We start from the raw sequence: 17,255 nt of genomic DNA on the forward strand, positions 1-17,255 counted from the left end.
CTTCTTCCATTTTAATATCATATCTATTGCATATTTCTATGAAACTTTTTCCCAAGCATTCCCCATATGGTTCTCGTATTTGATCTTCCACTACTTAAACTAACCGTTTGTCATCTGATGTTATGAAATAGCGTCACCTTTTTACACGTTATGCTATTCCATTATTTTTTTTTTTTTTACTTTTACTTCAGTTCAAGTTGTTTAAATCAATGCTTGGGCTTCGTAACGGCTCTCATATTTGCTTCAGCGTTTTCGTTCTTTATTATTATTATTAGCTAAGCTACAACCCTAATTGGAGAGGCAGGACGTTATAAGGCCAAGGGCTCCAATAGGAAAAATTAACCCAGCGAGGAAAGGAAAGTAATGAACAATTAAAATAAAATATTCTAAGAATAGTAACAACATTAAAACAGATTTTTCATCTATAAATTATAGAGTTATATTTATGCTAGCATGTTCAACATAAGAGCATTTGTTGCAAATTTGAACTTTTAAATTTAAGTGAATTCCTTGTTATTTGCTAAATTTATATCTGATGGCTTCCGTAATATTGATGTCCCATCTGTCCAGAAGTTAATCTAAAATTCTATCACTCTGGAAATGAACTGTTAAATGTTACTTTGAGGAACATGTCTTACAAATAAGCTGTGAAGGGTAACTGTGTGGAAAGAATAAATGGAAAATCCTTTGGAAAAAAAATTAAATTATGAATGCACATTGTGTTTTGCTTTTTGGTTTACTTACCAGTGATCCTTTTTGTGTACTTATATTTTTGTTGTTTCTCAAATGCATTATGGTTTAGGTTGCTTACCCCGTTGTAGTCTTTTGTGCTTGTAGAATCCTGGCAAAATATGCTATTATTATTTCGGATGATTACATTATACTTGAAATGTTACAAAATACGAACCACAGTCATTCAGTTAAGGCACTATCTAAACTCGATATAATAATTGTAGTTATTTGAATATAGGATATTAGCACGTGTTATTCAATACCTCACTCAAACCAGCGAACAAAATGAACCAACCGGTCATTCTGATTTCTGACGACAAACCTAAAGTTCATCCTACTCATTATGACGTCCTAATGACGTAGCATTCTTAATAAAAAACAATTTGGAAATCAGAATATTTCATAAAAACATCTTATAAGAGACTATCTCCGTCAATTATAAAATTACCATTACAAAAATAAACAGATAACCAATTTCCCAAAAACTGAAAAATCTAAACCTCCTTCCTCAGTAGCTAGAGCGATTGAATGTAATTTCATAATTACCCCCTTTTTTTGGTGGGGAAAAGTCATAAAAGAGTGATTTGCAGCAATAATAATGGTCAGAAATGCAAAATAAGCACAAGATAACCGTTGGAAAAATACAGGGTTCATGAAAGTGGCTGAAAACAGGCCAAAATGTGATTATTTAACACTTTCGAGACTTGTAGAAGGGTACAGAACCTACAAACCCACCTAACCTAACCTAGTTGTTACAACACATTGCCGGGGGCAAGCCCCTGGATCCCCCCCTTCCCAAGTCACATCCCCTAACTGGGGGGCAGGCCCCCCGGACCCCCCATCCCAGGTCACAACCACTGTCCGGATCCCCCTTCCCAGGTTACAAAGTAAATCACAAATCACTTCTTACATTATGACTAAGTTATCATAAATAAATCCTTACATTACGAAAAAGTACCAAAAGTAAATCTCAAATAATTCCTTACCTTATGATTAAGTTTTTTTTTTTTTTTGGCAATCTTTACAGAAGCTTTGCAGTAGAAAATGTGCAGGTGTTCCCTAAAAATTAAGTCAGAATCGGACCTTTGAAGCATTATTTCGCTGTTATTTTTTTTAATTTCACATGAGTAACGATAGCTTTACACTGATGGAGAGCATTTCCATCATAATCAATTGCCGACATACATGAAATCACACTAAATTTCGAAATAGATTGATGTACTTAAGTTCCCGAATCCCTCCTCGAGACGTCTTTATGTGATGGTGGTGAAGTTGAAACTGAAGAAGGTGAGATGAATCATGAGTGAGGACTGTGACTGTGAGGGTAAAAAAACATGGTTGTTGTTGAACATCTGGGAACTTTTGAAGAAGTACTTGTTAGCTGTTAACTAGTTAAAAAGAAAAAAAAATACCTGACAGATATGTCATTGTAAATGCACAGAACCCAAGCATGTCCAATAAGTCCCCTTCAGTCTCTCAGATTTTAATCGACCGATAGATAAGTTATTATGCCCCAGCCCCTATTAAACATATTGAGAAAAATACCATACTAGCCAGCACAAAACAATTTCTTATAGCGAATTTCAGTTTCGCTAGTAATTAAAGTATCATATATTTACCAAAATATTTTAGAATAGTAGCAACATTAAATTACATTTTCACATATAAACTATAAAAATTTCAAACAAACAAGAGAATGAAAAATAAGATAGGATAGTGTGTCTGAGTGTACTCTCAAGCAAGAGAACTCTAATCCACAGTATTATTATTATCATTATTATTATTATTACTTGCTAAGCTACAACCCTAGTTGGCAATGCAGAATGCTATAAGCCTAGGTGCTCCAACGCAAAAAATAGCCCAGTGAGGAAAGGAAACAAGGAAAAATAGAATAAAGAACAGCATCATCAAAATATATATTTCCTATATAAACTATAAAAACTTTGGTTAGAATCCTAGGTTACATTGCCATGTAATACACTACAATGAAACCAAAACTTTAACAAAACAAGCGGAAGAGAAACAAGATAGAATAGTGTGCTCGAGTGTACCCTCAAGCAAGAGAATTCTAACCCAAGACGACAGTGGACAACCATGGAACAGAGGCTACGGCACTACCCAAGACTAGCGAGCAATGGTTTGATTTTGGAGTATTCTTCTCCTATGAGAGCCACTTATCATAGCTAAAAGAGCCTTTTCTACCCTTACTAAGAGGTAGGTAGCTGAACAATTACAGTGCAGTAGTTAACCCCTTGAGCGAAGAATTGTTTGGTAAGCTCAGTGTTGTTAGGTGTATGTGGAAAGAATAGGCCAGACTGTTCGGTGTATGTGTAGGCAAAGGAAAAATAAGCCATAACCAGAGAGAGGGATTCAATGTAGTACTGTCTAGCCAGTCAAAGAACCCAATAACTCAACGGGTGGCTAGTGCCCTGGCCAACCTACTACCTGTTATCGTAGTCTTCATCTCTGACATTCTTATTTCGCTCCTAAGGCTGACTGTACAAGGGACACTTTCCAGCGGATGGTGGCTGTCACAAAAAAAAAATTTGAGTGGGAAGCTGTGAATAACCCACTACTAGAAATTTGCTTGTGTGTGGGTATCTAAGAAGACACATGTATCATTTTTCACCACAAAACTGGCAGCCACCATCCACATAAAAGTGGCCTATGTGCAAGGGCCCAAAGAGTAGCTACTGTACTGCTGCGTATGGTGGTTCCCCTAAAATGTTTCTGCCTACTCAATTTTCTACATTTTTTAGTCTTATTTTCTTTTCTGTGATGCTCATTACTAACGTTTCACATAGCATTCCTGGTAAGGGCACATTTTTTATATTTGTACAGTACTTTAAAATTATTTTTGCACCCCTCCACTGCCCTAGATTTGGTTGCTAGCTTTAAAAAAAATTTTTTTTTCTTAAATATCTCTTGAATCACTTTTGCAGAAAATAATGTCTGTATATGAAATATTTCAAATAATGTTTTATATCAAAATTTTTGTGTTATTTTTTTTTTATACATTGCACTATTTTGGTACCAGAGGTGCAAAATTTTCACATCTTTTTTTTTATTTGTAACCCCAGTGTTTGAATGTATTGTGGTGACTTTTTTGCATGGAGTGTTGTCCTACGCCAGTTGTTGTTTTCCCTGTTTCGGCACTATAAAAAGAGACTTAACCTATCAGTGATTCCCTAATGTGGAAAATATCTTCATTGAGGAAATTCTTTATTTCTGATGGCCAGCTTTCTGAGGGCGAGACTTGAGATGTTAAAGAGAAAGGTACAAAGATTAACTTATTTGGATTTTCTACCAAAAGCGAAGTTTCTGTACATTATGCACCTTCTAGGAAAGGATTTAATTTGGCACTTACATTAATGCATCTAGCAGCCGAGAAAAATTTACAAGGAAAATTTCTAGTTGAGCCAAGCTCACTACCAATCAAAACATGAACCTTTAGCTTCCCAAAGCTTTATAAAAAAAAAATGTTTGATTAAATATTCTTGCCATAATAAAGGTATAAAAAAGGTTGGATGCAATCATCTACTCTACAGTACTACCTCGGCCATCAGCAAAGCTAAGCAAGAAGGATATAGAACTGCTATGCAAAACTTAGAAAGTTAGTCTAGTATTCTCGGTCTTCTCTAGATTACCCTGAATTAAATGCAAAAGGTAAAGGTGTTATTAAACGTTTTAACATTCTAATTACTAATTAGAGAAGTCGACTAACAGCTGATATAGCTCCAAAGTGGGATTGTGAGTGAACACCATTTCTTCATACACAATCTGGTATCAGTTTACCTTACACAAAGCTGAGAAAAATCTGAATCACATAGTGATTTACAATGAACTACCAAAATTATATTTGTATCAAGGAGCGAAATAAGGACGTCATCTTAGACAACAACTCTGAAAAACAAGAGGTAATATATTTTTAATGACTAGTTAGTCGTTACTATAATATCTGATATTATGGTGGTTTCCAGGGGAGGGAGCATTTTGCAGGGGAGAGAACAGAAAATTTTCATTTTGAGGTAGACGTCGACACACCTTCACGTAGAACCAATGTGAACATCAGGGGTCTTTCATAAAAATAATGCCTGATTTCTTTATTTGTAATATGTATGGTACTACTTAACAAAATCAGGAAGTTGAAGGGATTGAAATATTTTCTCAAGGTCAAGCAGTCTAGAAGTTAGACAATACAGTAATGGTTTGTTTCCTTATTTAACAATTTCAGCTTGGGAATAAATAATACCCAAAAATATGATAATGTACTTTATTCTAATAATTGTAATAAATGCACTGCGTAGAGTAGTACCAGTTAGTTGTTCGTAAAGAGTGAACACATTTTTAGTTAAATACTGGTTATCTTAGATTTGCATTTATGTATAAATGTGTCCAATCTTGTAAAAGAAACAACAGAGGTACTGCTAACAAAAATACTGATGCTGATACAATGTCTATGTTATACATTATATACAATGAAATAAGATGTGCCCAATGCATGAAATAATATTGCAGAAGCTTTATTTATAGTTTGTAAAAAAATAACGAAAACATTGTATACTGCACTTGTTTTTCTCAACTAAAACAAGATATGCTCAGCAAATTGAAGAGATTAAAGTAGACAAAAATATATATATTTTATACATATAATTTATACTGTAAATTTTTTCAAGATCATTGGTGGAATATAACATACAAAAGAATCAACAAAAAGTCTTGTTACCATATCTACATTTTAAGGAAAGAATTTATGGTATAGGGTTAGGAATTAAATGTTGACAAATCACATTCTTCGGTGTACTCTTTGTCTGTTGTAATAAAATTATTTATGGTATATCCAAATGACAATGATAAATGGGATGAACATTCTTTGACAAACCGTTCAATGACAAATGATCAAAGATGATTCTAAGTTGAGGATAGTGACCAATATAGGCCTATGTGAATCACCTACACTTTGTGGGTTATAGCTTCAAATACTGTATTCAGGCATTCAGGAGGGGGTAAAAAAAGGCATTGACTTCATTTTGCACTTAGATGTATTAGACGAGTTTGCTTCTAGAATAAAAGAAAATATGTAAAAATTAATAGCAAGATACAGTATCCGCTGTTTGGAACTACATTAAATAGCAATCTATATAAATGTACAAAAAGAATTACTGTACTGTGTGGGATATCAAAGCAGGAACAAATGTCTATTTTGGCAATGGGATGGATATGGCAATATTAGAAAGGTGTCTAACTTGAAGTACAGATTCTTTTTTATTTGTTATTCAACTTGATATTTCAACGGTTTTCCATCAATTCTTGATTTTGTTTTGTTCATATAATTTTATTTTTCACTTAAATAATTTAAAGGCAGTATACTGTTCTATTCAGAATACTGGAGATGCATGAAACTAAAAAGCATCTTAAAACTGCAATGAAAAGTCAACAGAATTCAGTGAATATTGTGCTTACAATCTCCGTATCTATATGTAACTTCACTTAAAATGTCCAGTGGCTTTACGGAAAGTTTTAAACAAGCTCGTCACAAAACCTTTCTCATTCCAAATTCCAGATATTGATAACTAATACATTATCAGATTTTAAATTACTGAAATAATATTAGACTTCTTAGGTTTCTTTACTCTAATTCATATCAAACATAGGTAGTGGCTATTTATATGCACTTTTAAACTTTTTTTAGGGTTTCCATTTGACACTCTAGTAATGGTCTTACTTACTTATATAGAAGAATCTGTAGATAGCATCATTATAATTTTTTTTAGGCCAATAGTATTTATTATGAATATGATGATGTGAACATACCTAATAAAAAATTATTTACACTTCGTAAGATAATCATTCGCATTCTTTCACTCATCACAGCTACTTATCAATGAGACAGAGTGCCTACATTTTGACTAAGTATAAATGTGACATTTTTAGAGATTGTGCCTCTCATAAAGGAGTTCAGAAGGCACAAGTTCACTTATAAGAGTTCTTGAATTATGCAACATGCTTGCAGAAACAAAATATCAGAAAAATAGAGGCTCCAAATGCTATACAAATGCTTGTTGAAATCTACCCAGAAGCTATGAAAGAAAAAATGAAAAAAAAGAGCCTTGCTAAGACTACCTTTATGGCTGTAATCTGCTAAAATTGTCACGTCTAGAATAATGGACCCAGAGAATGTGTGTGTGTTCTTTAAAGTTCTTACATGCTATACATGAGAGGCACAATGCATAGAGTTAATAATAACAACCACCTGGCAATGATTTCTATACATAAAGGTTAAAAGTAAATAAGAAGCTCAAGAAAGGTCGAATGTAGGACCTGAAGCCAAATTTCTTCCCAAATAGTTTATTGAACATGGCATTCTTTTCTAACATAGTTCTTCTAAAGAGAAATTTTTTTCTTGTAAATGGTTTTGAAAGTGAATTTTTGGAATTTCTCTATGAAGAGGTTACTGAATGTAAAATTTTAAATAACTTTATCGAAAGTTATTTCTTTTAAAATCTTATTTTGTTCTTTTTTTTAAGTTATATGTATATTATTTTTTTTGAGGTCATAGCCGGTATTTAGTAAGCTCAATTGAAATTTTACTTTTAATATTTGCTATTATTAGGATAAATGACCCATGAGAATATCATGTGACTGATCCTGAGAATACGAAAAACTATTTGAAGTGAATTTAGCAGCTTTCCTACCATGTGTTATGACCCACTGAGCATGAGGGCGGACATATTTTGGTGTCAAGTTTTACAAGGCTGAGTACTACGGCCTCTAAATACTTTACAGTGTATGTGGTAAAAGTTTCTAGGTCCAATTAAGACAAAAATTTTAAAACAAACTCTATAATCCAGGTGTTTTAAAACAAAAATATAATCCAGGTGTTTTAAACTTTTGTTTAGTATATACAATAAGTGGACATCATGTACAGTACTGACTGACAACGATGTTTCCATATTTGTAAAATACAGTACAGCTAAAATAATACTATCACTTATGTAACAAATCTTTGAATACAGGTAGCATTGTGAAAATTTGCATCTCTAATTTAGCTGCAGATTATTTCAATTCATTTGATTTCAGTACTGTACAGTATTAAAAAATTCTGTTGAATACTTTTTTTGATGACTAGAAGTGACTCCTAAATTTGAAAACTCTATATTGTTTAGGAGAAGGCCAACATACATAAGCTTGCAAACTGCCAACTGTACTTTAAAAGCAGCTGATTCAAAAACGGAAGACAAGCCACTCAAGATAATATTTCTGTACAGGCTTGGGGGAATTAGGCATTCAGCTTACATATGCTTATTTGCTTGCTTGGCAATATCACTACTTTCAACCTTTTCAAGTGTACTGTATGCATTATTGTTTTATCACTTCTTGAAGGACATTCCATAAAGCAGTCCTGTATCCAAAGAATTTTACCACACTGGTGTTACGTAGCAATCTAATGCAACAGCATTTATTTGTTGCATTGCCTCTTATTATGGCACTATTATACCAATTGCCTCTTAGACACTGGTATATTCTACAGTACCCTAATTAATCCAGATTACAAGCTAGGATGTTTTATCACCAACACTATCACAAGTAAAAAAGAAAACAAAATAAACATCCATTATGTAGTTTTCTGAAAGTACTGTACTCTCCATATTTTCAAACTAAGCTGGGCACAGGTCTACAATCCTTAATATAGCTAATAAAGAAGTTTTAAAAGTTTCTAGTGCAGACTGACAAGCTTATATGTATGGTAATATAACTGATTTATTTAAAACTGTTCTTTTCATTGCATAATATAAAACTTTTTGTGGTTGAGCAAATAATTTGAATTGTGTTGTTACATTAATCAAATTTAAAATTCAGTGTCTTGAACTTAATGTCTTGTTCCTTTATGTCACTAAATTCAAATAATGATATTCAAATATTTATAGTGAATTTTGAAATGTTGTACTGATCAAACTACTACTGCTTATATAGCCTATTAATTGCTGAGATTTAAAGAGTCACTTTTTAACTACACAGTAGTTTAAAAACTTTTAAAATGTATTTTAATAATTACTTGGTGCAGATTCATGCATAACAGATATTAGTGCATCTAACATGCAGTTCACATTCTGTATTTTCTCAGAAAACTTCAACACACACCAAATGATGCCAGGTTCCAGAGTATCCTAATTTAGCCACAGATTATCACTTATTTTTGAAGTGTTCTTTACCCTGAGGTTTAGGTTTTCAGTCTCAAGTTGCACTGACAGAAAGTACACTCAAAGCCTTGGCAGAACTTTTCAGACATTTGTCCCCTATTTCAAGAACATTTTCCAGCTTTAGTTTCTTTCAGTATAATTCATTCAATCCAGCATTTCTATTTTCTCCCCAACTTAATTACCTTTATAATCACATTTCTTGTTACTATCACTAATGAATTAGAGTCCCACGCTGAGAACCTTATAAACCAATTTCTTACAATGCCACAACTGGAAGACGACGACCTTTTATTTCATTTTCAACTTTCAAGGTGTGTGTAATCCAGCATCTTTATTTCCTTAACACTGCCGAGTATTTCCACTATTAGGAAGATTTTATAGGTAGTAAGTTTTAAACTATAGTCCTTCATTAAACTTTAACTGAATTATAATTGAAATGGACAACATACATGAAAGACTAAACATTTTTAGTTTGGTCATAAGTATTCAGTTTCATAAATTATCACTACATCAGGCACCCACAGTGAAAGCTCTGCCTCGCAAAAGTTTTCAAAAATGTCACTTTTCATACAGAGCAACTGAAACAATGGCATGAAATTACATTGTTTTATTAATACATGAGCATTTCACAGAATACCATTTGACCAATCAAACTAAAATAAAGTCAATAAATAATAACAAAACTAGCGCTCTGCTTTAAGTTTCCATCTCAGTACAAAATAACCAATTGTCCGTAATGTAATAAAAAATACAAAAAGCACCAAGAAGTCTATCCAAAATTCTGCTCCTGCTATATCCATCTCCTCAAGGAATTTTTTGGGAGATTTATAGTGGCAGTAAGCTTCTGAGCAGTGAAGTGGCTTTCTGTCAAACCCGTATATACTGAGAAGAGTTCCCTCAAATCCATACCTGTAAATGTGAAAAATTAATTTTAGTGGTACAGTAAGTGTACTGTAAGCAAGATTTTCCCAATTTAAAATGCATTTGTGGTGAGGATTATTATTATTACTGTATTATTATTATCATTATTATTACTATCCAAGCTACAACCCTAGTTGGAAAAGCAAGATGCTATAAGCCCAGGGGCTCCAACAGGGAAAAATAGCCCAGTGAGGAAAGGAAATAAGGAAATAAATAAATGAAGAGAATAAATTAACAATAAACCACTGTAAAAGAAGTAACAACGTCAAAACAGAATGTCATATATAAACTATTAACATCAAAAACAAATATGTCATAAATAAACTATAAAAAAACTCATGTCCACTTGGTCAACAAAAAATGGAATAATGTTTAAATAGGTTTGGTATTCATGTTTTATACCAGTTAAAGACTATGTAAAAAGGTTTAAACAGTCGGTAGGATAAAATGATGCTCCTTGTATATACAGTATACATTGTAGAGAAAAGCTGTATGCTGCAATGAGAAGTAGACATCGACTCGAGCCATAATTATATAAAAACCTGTAAAGCTCCGCTTAGGCAAAAACACACAAAGTGAAATTGGAAGGTATTCCAACAAAGACAATCCTCATGAATTTTCTCACACCTACAGTAGAATCCTAGATAATGGAGAATAAATGTCCAAAAAGCTGTGTGTGCAGAAAGAAACAACGTCTTTAAGACATTGTACATCAAATAAATTTTCTAAGTTGATAAAAGAATCAACAAGGTTAGCTTAATACATACAGTACTCCCTGAAGACAATGCTTATCAGCAAAATTTGCCTCCCATTGGGGCTTGAGTGCCCAAACCTGTTACTTTGGGTTGCTTGCTATTAGACAAAATAATTAAAGGATATTTAACTTTGGTCGAGCAAAAATAATGAGAATAGAAATTAAGTCTGTTCAAACTGAGAATGGAATTTCAGCAGAAGGGTATCTGTAGCCTTTGCAAAAATAGGACTAGCTAACTTCTGCTAGAAACTTTGTGATGCGCTGCTATCTGAAATATAAATGGATCAAACGACTTTATCCAAATTGCTCATATAAATGTTGCTCTCTTCTCTTCAATACTAAATTAAAAACAGCAAGAAAAAAATCCCTGATACCTCTGGTAGATGTGTTATCAAGGTAATTGGTAAAATACCAGTACCTTGAGCCTTAAAGGCAGAGACCTCAGTAATTATCTATAAGCTAGAGCCAAACAATGGAAAAGATAATTTTCCTAGAGATTACCAATCTCTTCTAAACCCCTTCAAGAAAGAGAGAGTAGATTTTCTGTCAAAGAAAGCAATAAGGACAAAAGTTCTTTCGAACTGTACAAATGAGCCCATTTTAGGGTTTCTCCTAACCAAGCTAGGGCTTCTCATTGGCTGTTTGCTACCAAAGATATTTTCATGAGACCTTAACAAACTTCTTTATTACTGTACTTATCTTGATTAATAGAAATCCTGTGTAGGTGAAAATGACTGATCAACATGTGTCCACCCTAATATTTTCATTCACAAGCAGGATATAACTTGAACCTTGCTGAATTAGTCTGCTTTAAGAGAGATCTGATCCTGAGTAGGAGAGATATCAATCACATCTTGAGGTACAGGTAGATGAATTATTAACCTTGAAGCTCAGCAATTAAAACCAAGGAATAATTTTTGTCATTGGTTTAGATGAAAATTTTGGGGCAGCCACAAAACCAGACAGAGAAGCAAAAGTACTTGAAAAATGTCTTGAAAGCTCAAGACCTAATACAAACAAACAAGAAAAAAAGTTATGGTGGAAAACAAGTTAATAAAGTCACAAGAGTTTTTGAAACCTAGCATAAGTTCTGTCGCAGGGTAAAAATTTGCAAAAATTCTGTCCTGTCTGCTTCAATAGTGAATGCTAGCTACTTACCCCAGTGATGGGGGGTGTATACAATGTTATGTGGCTACTTAATCCAGAATAATTCTTTTAAAAATTTTCTTTGCAAAGATCGTGCTTGAAGGATAAAGATTATGAATATTGGGGAAGTGAAGTACAGTATTGAAATAAATTTATAAATTTCATGAAAATTAGTCATATTGATCAATTAAATTAGCTTCATATCTATAATCGAACTGATTTTATAAAATTCTAAATAAACAAGCTTACAACTCAATTTATGAAATCTATTCAAAACCTACAGTTTTTACTCACCTTACATAGGATATGTAAGTTATCCATCTTAAGTATATAGGAATGGTGGAAAAGTTTACGAAGAATCCAGAGAAAAGTAGAACTGGTATGGACGTGATAGGTCCCAAGAACACTGCACCCTGTAAAAAGATTTTATATTACAAAGAATCTAACGAAAAGTAAGTCTAGTAAGGGACATGATAGTTCCCAAGAGCCTTGCTTCTTGTAAAAAGAATTCATATTTAAAATTGCTATTTTTATCTTGATCTGGTAAGTTAAATTTTTACTTCATAAGTTTTGAGGAGGACTGAATTTTTATTGTTATCGGTGATGTATCAGATCAACTGGTCGATTACATCGCACGATCAGATTTCTAAACTTTAATATTGTTATTCACTATTACTTTTATATGATTGCAAGCTCTGTCTGTCCTGGAGAGAATGCTGCAATCTAGTTAGATTTCAAAAATTCTACTGAAGAATAAATGATCAGTGTAGTTAAAATTATCATTTATTTATAAGAGGTAAGATTGACAATGCAGTTTGAGACTAACTAGTATTGACACCTGTTATAGATTTCAATCTCAACATTGATTTGCATCATGATGAGTAGGTGAGGTTTGTGTTCATGAAATGTTAAACCAAGTCACTAAAATGAATGAACTAATGTTAAAACTTCAAAGCTGAAAGCCTTCAGAAATGTACAGAAATAAGCTGAAATGTTATTAAACCATATACATTTCAAATGAATGCTAGCAATAACCTAATCTCATGTATGTGCAAGGAAATATCCACTAAAATTATACTACATGTAAAATGAAAAGAATAACTGCCGAATTTCAGAACAAAAGAAAATCCTGTGAAAATTATTTTGGTTATTAATTTCAACTACAAAATATTACTAAGGCTAGGCAATAGATTGCATGTAAACCTGACCATAGATTAGCAATGGCTTATTTTTAAAACTTCACTCCTATCTAGTAGCAAGTAGTATTACACCAACTTCTTAGTAACAGATACCGGTATTATTACACCAGCTTACAAGATTAAATGTCATTCAAGATTCTATTTTACTTCACTTCAAACTATTTGCTAAGAACATCAGATACTATTGTTTATTCCTTATAAATTCCGACTCCATAAAATATCTCACCTGTATATTTAAGCAGGCACCTATTGCCAAGCCAAGACTTTGTGCTACAAGCGATGTCATGATACACATAGTGGTAAACATGAAGAATCTGTGAGCTTCAAGAGGCTGATCTGTCAGGAAGTATACCAGCAGCACATACAAGAGAGGGTAGATAACCTGTAAAATATATTTCATCATGAATACTCTGTACAATCAAAAGAAAGTTAATTTTAAAGTCTTATGCTATGATATTGATGCTGCATTGTATATTGTACAGTATTTATTCATCTACTCTGATGTGTGAACTTCTTTTATGTGGTTATTCTGCTGCTTATTTTGTGTTTCGTACATTGGTACAGGTATTATATAGTAATATTGCAGTTAAAAGAAAAAAATTGCTTTGAGTGTAAAAGCGATTTTACCTGAAAAGGCATATCAGCCATAGTTTTAGCCAAGTAATACGACTTCAAGGAGTACCAGTAGTTAAGATGCTCACGAATAAATACATTCATCTCCAAAGGGACTGAAAAAACAAATGATCAAAAATTTAATATACAAATTTATGTTTGTTAAAAGCTTATCAAGGTCTAGCAAATTATTTTTATTGCACATCATATTGTCAGGTTACAATTAAGGCAGTGGTAGTCAACTTATTTGTCTTGAAGATGTATAAAAGCACCGGAGCAGATTCTGAGTCCTTCAATATGAAAAGAGTAAATTATGGAATGTCAGGTCAGATACTGATCCATATTCAGTATGTGACTTCTATTGCCAAGTGCAGAGGATAAATCTCTTTAAATAACAATAGTGCTGATATAAAATTATCAATACTCCATGCTGTACAGTACTAGATACTAGGGTGTTTTCAGATTAGATTTGAATAACGTTTAATTCTGTGATCACAGTTTATGTACAGATTATTGTGTTCTGATAATCAATCAATCATAATGCCTGTACATCTCATTACATTACAAGACAACTGTATGCAAGTACTGTAATCACAACCTTTGTGATTACAGTACTTTACATATATTTTTATGATCAGCTATTGCATCCTTTGTTTTACATCTTTTGTCATCTAAATTTTTATTTTAGATTAAGTTTAGGAATTTGGGCAACGTTGCTCAGGAATGCTGCCTTCAAGTGAAGTATAATTTGGTGCAAATACAAAGTGCTACAGTAACTATGTGGTTCCATAAATGAGTAGTAATTTACTTATTGATCTTCTTTACTACAGTATTTGTCAAATGCTTAAAAGTTTATTTATGTAGCGTTTTGCTAGGAAATTACTATCTTAAGCTAGGCTCCTAAAATATAGCAACTATAGTATAACATTATTTACAAGTCTCTACAAATGGCACTTCAGTACTTACATGTGAGAATAGTAGGCATCATGGCAGTAAACATAAGAAAAAGCATACAGAAGAATAAGCACCCTGAGTTGTTGAAAACTTTGCTTGCCTCATTGCCAATGTTGTAATACAAAAGGCCTATGAGAAGACCTATCAGTGTATGAGAGCAGATACGCATTTTTGTCAGCATCTGTTGAGAAAAGTTAGTTATTATTTTTCAAAATCAGGTAGAATTCTCTAAAGTACCTTAGCATCTACAGTTATAGCTTTCAGAGCAAATATTATTTACAGAATATAATTTCTTCAATATCTACATCACTCTTATCAATGAATAAGAGTTCACTCTTACCCCATCTCTGATAATTGAAAGAAAGGTACGCTTGAATAAAATGACGAACTGCTTCCAACCCGATGTTGGGAAGGAGTTAGGAATATCATCAATACTCTCATCTTCTGATACCAATAAATAATGCCTCGTAGAAGGAATATTGACTCTTGCATCACCACCACCTCCCCCTCCTCCGCCACTGTCGCCACCACCGCCACCTCCTCCTCCTCCAGATTCTCTGTGATCTTCATTTGCTGAAATCAAATTTTATACTGTTATTATACTGTTATTCATAATTCATAGCAATATCAAATATTACTATCAACAACTACAATAGAAATATATGGGAATTTAGGGTAATAAAATCTGAAAACCTGATGAGCATGATAAGATTGCAGGCTTACTCTCTTGGGAAAAGAAGAAAAGGGGTATCAACTTGGGACCTAAAAGGCACAATCTAGCATACAAAATAAAAATAATATTTCCAGTTATAAACACGTAAGTATTCCAGAAGTGAAAGACATATTAAAACATCTTTTTTATAATTTCATGTAACTAGAATGGAACTACTTATTATGAGTTTGTGGCACATACCTATAGTGTGTTGCTTTGCAACAACTCCAAGATGGGTGTCTGGGCCTAAGTTGTCACACTTCCCACATCTTACTGCTGTTGTGAGCTTGTGGGTGAACTCTCCATACTCTCCACTAGCAACTTCCATCACTGTGGTAAAGAAATATGGATTTAGATTCAACTGAAAATTTCTTTTTGCTTTAAATAAGAGTAACTACTACTACAAGAGTTTTCTATTTTTAAATGATACATTAATATCCATCAGGAATGGAGATGCTATTATTGGACATTTTCATTAATTACCTATATAAGTAGATGTCTTTTCTAAAGGTTTGTTAATGTCCTAATGTTTACATCAAATTAACAAGAGGATAATTCATTATGATTATTTTTTCTTTGAAAATTTTCAAGAAATAAAAAATGTATTAAAATTACAATACAGTATTTATTCATTTGAAGGTGTTAGTAAAGGCTACTTACTGAAATCAGCTGGATTATGATATGAAGGGCATTCCAATGACATTGCTGCGAGGAATGGTACCAGACCATGAATTGCTCCTCTGTATATGCATTGCCCCTCTGACAATGCATAAAGGTAGTCAAATTTTTCAAATAGCTTGGCTGATGGTTGATGAATAGTGCAGATGATAGTACGTCCTCCCTGGGCCAAAGTCTTCAGTAAGTTGATGCACTGGAAGCTGCTACTACTATCAAGACCACTGTTGAAGAAGATAAGCTTTAAAGCATCAGTAATAGTCAACCAATAGAGACAGTACTCAACGTTGGACCCTTACTTGCTTTAATAATGTAATATTGCACTGTTCAAGTTTTAATAGTAGTGTATCGTAATTATCTGGAGGTAAACCTAATCGAGTTATTGACACAGATTCATATTTTAATGAAAAGTTCATCAAACCAAGTAATTTGTAGCCCTTTACTAGATAAACTGAATGATTTCTTTCCATATGGAAACATTTTATTAAGTTTCACTGACAAATACAATTCAGCAGTGTTAAATTTCAGTAATGATTCGACTTTACATTGAATACTATACTGTACATAACAGTGACAAAATACTAAGAGATTTTCATGAATAGACATTAATTACCTAGTTGGCTCATCAAAAAACATGAGAGGTGGGTTATTAACCAATTCCAAGGCAATTGAGAGCCTCTTGCGCTGGCCACCCGAGAGGTTCAATGCTCTGGTGTCTCGACATTCAGTCAAACTTAGTGTCTCCAAAATTTCATTTATCTGTAAAAAAAACAATACCAATGACATTTCATTACTGTACTATGACAGACAACCAGATTTGTTTTTAATGTTTGATATTTTGTAGTAACGTACTAAACTACTGTACTGTACTTTAATTCTTTCTACTTTGCAGTCAGCTCAGTATGCAAATTTCCATTGATGAGATACTATACAACAGAATAACACCCAATTGAAAATACAATGTAACATAATAAACATTGTATTATCTTTAATATAACTCATGTTATTGAAGTCTGTGATGTGATTCTGTCACATGAGCATATACAACATTAAATTTAATTAAATTAATTTGTAAAAATTAATTCTAATGAATTGCATACATAACTTGATTTCTCAATGAATATTTTATCCACTAAATATTCATATATAGTATACTGTACCATTAACATTTCATTATACAATCACATTTCATATTTATCCTTGAACATTTTAGCTTGAGGTTTATATATACCATTAATATTTTAATATTCAGTCAACCACAATCCCATTTCTATAAATAAATGACTAATGATAAACATTATGAACTCCAGGGAAACGATTGGGATTGTTAATAAAACATGCCTTCTAAC

General features: G+C 32.7%; 2 protein-coding genes across 14 annotated transcripts in view; both read right to left on the minus strand.

Moving 5' to 3' along the window:
• Positions 1–2,014, minus strand: part of LOC137634914 (serine/threonine-protein kinase fused-like) — a 66,446-nt gene extending 64,432 nt beyond the window's left edge. For 2 of the 7 annotated variants that reach the window (XR_011042584.1, XM_068367467.1), the window contains exons 1-2: positions 996–1,170; positions 745–841 (exon numbers count right to left, since the gene is read on the minus strand). The gene's annotated coding sequence lies outside the window, so the exon portion shown is untranslated. The other 5 variants (XM_068367463.1, XM_068367465.1, XM_068367466.1 and 2 more) reach the window with 5 other exon arrangements.
• A 2,977-nt stretch (positions 2,015–4,991) lies between these two features.
• LOC137634743 (ATP-binding cassette sub-family G member 1-like) overlaps positions 4,992–17,255 on the minus strand; it is a 397,250-nt gene continuing 384,986 nt past the window's right edge. For all 7 annotated transcript variants that reach the window (XM_068367239.1, XM_068367238.1, XM_068367236.1 and 4 more), the window contains 9 exons: positions 16,520–16,665; positions 15,892–16,130; positions 15,433–15,561; positions 14,860–15,092; positions 14,532–14,700; positions 13,581–13,681; positions 13,180–13,335; positions 12,049–12,167; positions 4,992–9,842 (listed from right to left, as the gene is read on the minus strand). In XM_068367239.1, the coding sequence (XP_068223340.1) occupies positions 9,617–9,842; positions 12,049–12,167; positions 13,180–13,335; positions 13,581–13,681; positions 14,532–14,700; positions 14,860–15,092; positions 15,433–15,561; positions 15,892–16,130; positions 16,520–16,665 (1,518 nt within the window). In that variant the 3' untranslated portion in view covers positions 4,992–9,616. The remainder of the gene's footprint in view (positions 9,843–12,048; positions 12,168–13,179; positions 13,336–13,580; positions 13,682–14,531; positions 14,701–14,859; positions 15,093–15,432; positions 15,562–15,891; positions 16,131–16,519; positions 16,666–17,255) is intronic.

The sequence above is a fragment of the Palaemon carinicauda genome, chromosome 45 (genome assembly GCF_036898095.1).
Source record: "Palaemon carinicauda isolate YSFRI2023 chromosome 45, ASM3689809v2, whole genome shotgun sequence".
Taxonomy (NCBI): domain Eukaryota; kingdom Metazoa; phylum Arthropoda; class Malacostraca; order Decapoda; family Palaemonidae; genus Palaemon; species Palaemon carinicauda.